General features: G+C 42.8%; 2 protein-coding genes across 3 annotated transcripts in view; one reads left to right on the forward strand and one right to left on the reverse strand.

The window, feature by feature from the left end:
* Positions 1-2,500, forward strand: part of dek (DEK proto-oncogene) — a 130,484-nt gene that overhangs the window by 114,050 nt on the left and 13,934 nt on the right. The gene's annotated exons all lie outside the window — the stretch shown is intronic.
* Positions 1-2,500, reverse strand: part of creb3l4 (cAMP responsive element binding protein 3-like 4) — an 18,557-nt gene that overhangs the window by 12,858 nt on the left and 3,199 nt on the right. For both annotated transcript variants that reach the window (XM_080053432.1, XM_080053433.1), the window contains exon 2: positions 1,477-1,590. In XM_080053432.1, coding sequence (XP_079909558.1) covers positions 1,477-1,587 — 111 coding nt within the window. In that variant the 5' untranslated portion in view covers positions 1,588-1,590. The remainder of the gene's footprint in view (positions 1-1,476; positions 1,591-2,500) is intronic.

Below are 2,500 nucleotides of genomic sequence, written 5' to 3' on the forward strand. Positions count from 1 at the left end.
AGAGGGAGGTCTTATATTCAGCCATTGCTAAAGGGAGTGCTGTATTATGGAACGGCCGCTGTGGTACGAAATTCCAGTCTCAACAATGTTTCCTACACGAAATTATAACTCTAGCGTCTACAGCCCGTTGTTTTCATGTAGTGTAACTTGTGTAATGTGTTACATTATTCAGCTGTTGCCGTGATGTCGGCTAATGCTGATGCTAATGATAACTAGCTCTCCGTCGCACAATAGACTGTAGGTTGGTGTTGCAGCCAGCTGTTAGGTGAAGCGCTGTCCCACAGGTAAAAGCCATGGACCTATAAAGCCTGTCCAATATTCACTCTAGTCCAGCTTCTTGAAAAGTTTATAAGGACTTTATTATTTATGTAAAAATTATATTTAATGTTTCACTTGAAGCACAAAATGAATGGCTTTATTTTCTGTTATAGCCTATACCCAACAAATTAGTTTTTTCGTTTTTTTTAAGCACAAAAAACAGTGCAATGTTGTGATTTTTAGCCTTATATCTGATTAAATTGTTAGAATATTATTTGTTCGCAATAATTAGACACTCGTTCTGATGACGAAATGAAAGCCACCTGGCTTGAGAAACACGTTCTCAAAGACTTACTTTGAGTCATTATTTAGGAGCACACAGACTTACTTTGAGTCATTATTTAGGAGCACACACATATTATGAATGAATTCAAATGAGCCATTTTAATCTAGATTAATCTAGATTAATTCCAAAATTAATCTAGATTAATCTAGATTAAAAAAATTAATCTATGCCCACCTCTATTAAAAATATAAACTTTTTACTGTCGAAAATGTGTACAGGAACTTTTTCTTTATTGAAATATGCACGTTGTAACAAATATGTCTAAACTCAGACATTAAACATTTTCTATCTTACTGCACCCAACCCTCACTCAACATGATTGCTTGAATTAAAATGAAAATAAAAATCTTAAAAAAAAAACGACCATTTTACCGATACCGATTATTCTGAGATAAATCAGTCCGGCCCTAATTTGTTTATATGTTGTTAATTGTCTAATTTATGACACATTTTAAAGGGGCAGTGTGTAATATGACATCATCAAGAAAGTTCTGCAAAGTTCTAGAATGCAATGCTCCCTGGGTAACCCCAACCCTTTAGAATAATAACAGAAGCTACAGTGGCCTTCAAGGACAAGAACAATTCTAAATTTTAAACAATGCACCTGATGACATTCCAAGTATGACACTTCCAAAATGGCGGCACTAGGCCTTGGTCCAAGATATGCAGAAATATGGACATATATGAGACCCTTTCTAAGGGAAAAAATAATAATTCTAAAAAAAAAAATTCCGCTATTATGCACTAAATTAAACATACTTATGGATATTATAATTACTTTCTACAAAATCTGCTAGGAAATAAAACCCAAAATTCTACACACTGCAGCTTTAACTGATAAATACAGTGTAGATTGATTGACAGTGACTCACACAGGCGGGGTCTACCGGCCACTCTTGCAGGGGTTTGAACAGTTCACTGTACGGAGCTTCAAGCTGCCAACTGTCACCGCTCAGAAACAGCTCTCCGCTCTCTGCGTCCATCACCTGCAAACATTCAATAGGCAGGGTCAGCGTGTGTGTGTGTGTGGGGGGGGGCTGTGTGTGTGTGTGTGTGTGGGGGGGGGGTCAGCGTGTGTGTGTGTGGGGGGGGGCTGTGTGTGTGTGTGTGGGAGGGGGGTCAGCGTGTGTGTGTGTGTGATTGTGTGTGGGGGGGGGGTCAGCGTGTGTGTGTGTGTGTGTGGGGGGGGGAGTGTGTGTGTGGGAGGGGGGGGTCAGTGTGTGTGTGAATGTGTGTGTGTGTGGGGGGGGGGTCAGTGTGTGTGTGTGTGTGTGTGTGTGTGGGTGGGGGGGTCAGCGTGTGTGTGTGTGGGGGGGGGGGGGGGCTGTGTGTGTGTGTGGGGGGGGGGGGTGTGAGTGTGTGTGTGTGTGGGGGGGAGGAGTGAGTGAGTGAGTGAGTGAGTGAGTGAGTGAGTGAGTGAGTGAGTGAGTGAGTGAGTGAGTGAGTGAGTGTGTGTGTGTGATTGGGTGTGTGTGTGTGGGTGGGGGGGTCAGCGTGTGTGTGTGTGTGTGGGGGGGGGTCAGTGTGTGTGTGTGTGTGGGTGGGGGGGTCAGTGTGTGTGTGTGTGTGTGAGTGAGTGAGTGAGTGAGTGAGTGAGTGAGTGAGTGAGTGAGTGAGTGAGTGAGTGAGTGAGTGAGTGTGTGTACCCGTTTACAGAGCCTAGGCTGGACTTTCTTTCCAGCGCACACACAGTACAGACAGGTAGCGGATCATGAGGAGATATTCTTTAATGTGACTCCACCTTTAATGTTTGAGACAATATTATCAACAAAATTCGAAATTATTAGAGAAATATTCCAACACACACACACACACACACAGTAAGACAGATAAACACACACTGAAATACACACTCACACACACACACACACACACACACACACACACACACACACA

The sequence above is a fragment of the Ammodytes marinus genome (assembly GCF_949987685.1).
Source record: "Ammodytes marinus genome assembly, chromosome: 25".
NCBI classification, from domain to species: domain Eukaryota; kingdom Metazoa; phylum Chordata; class Actinopteri; order Uranoscopiformes; family Ammodytidae; genus Ammodytes; species Ammodytes marinus.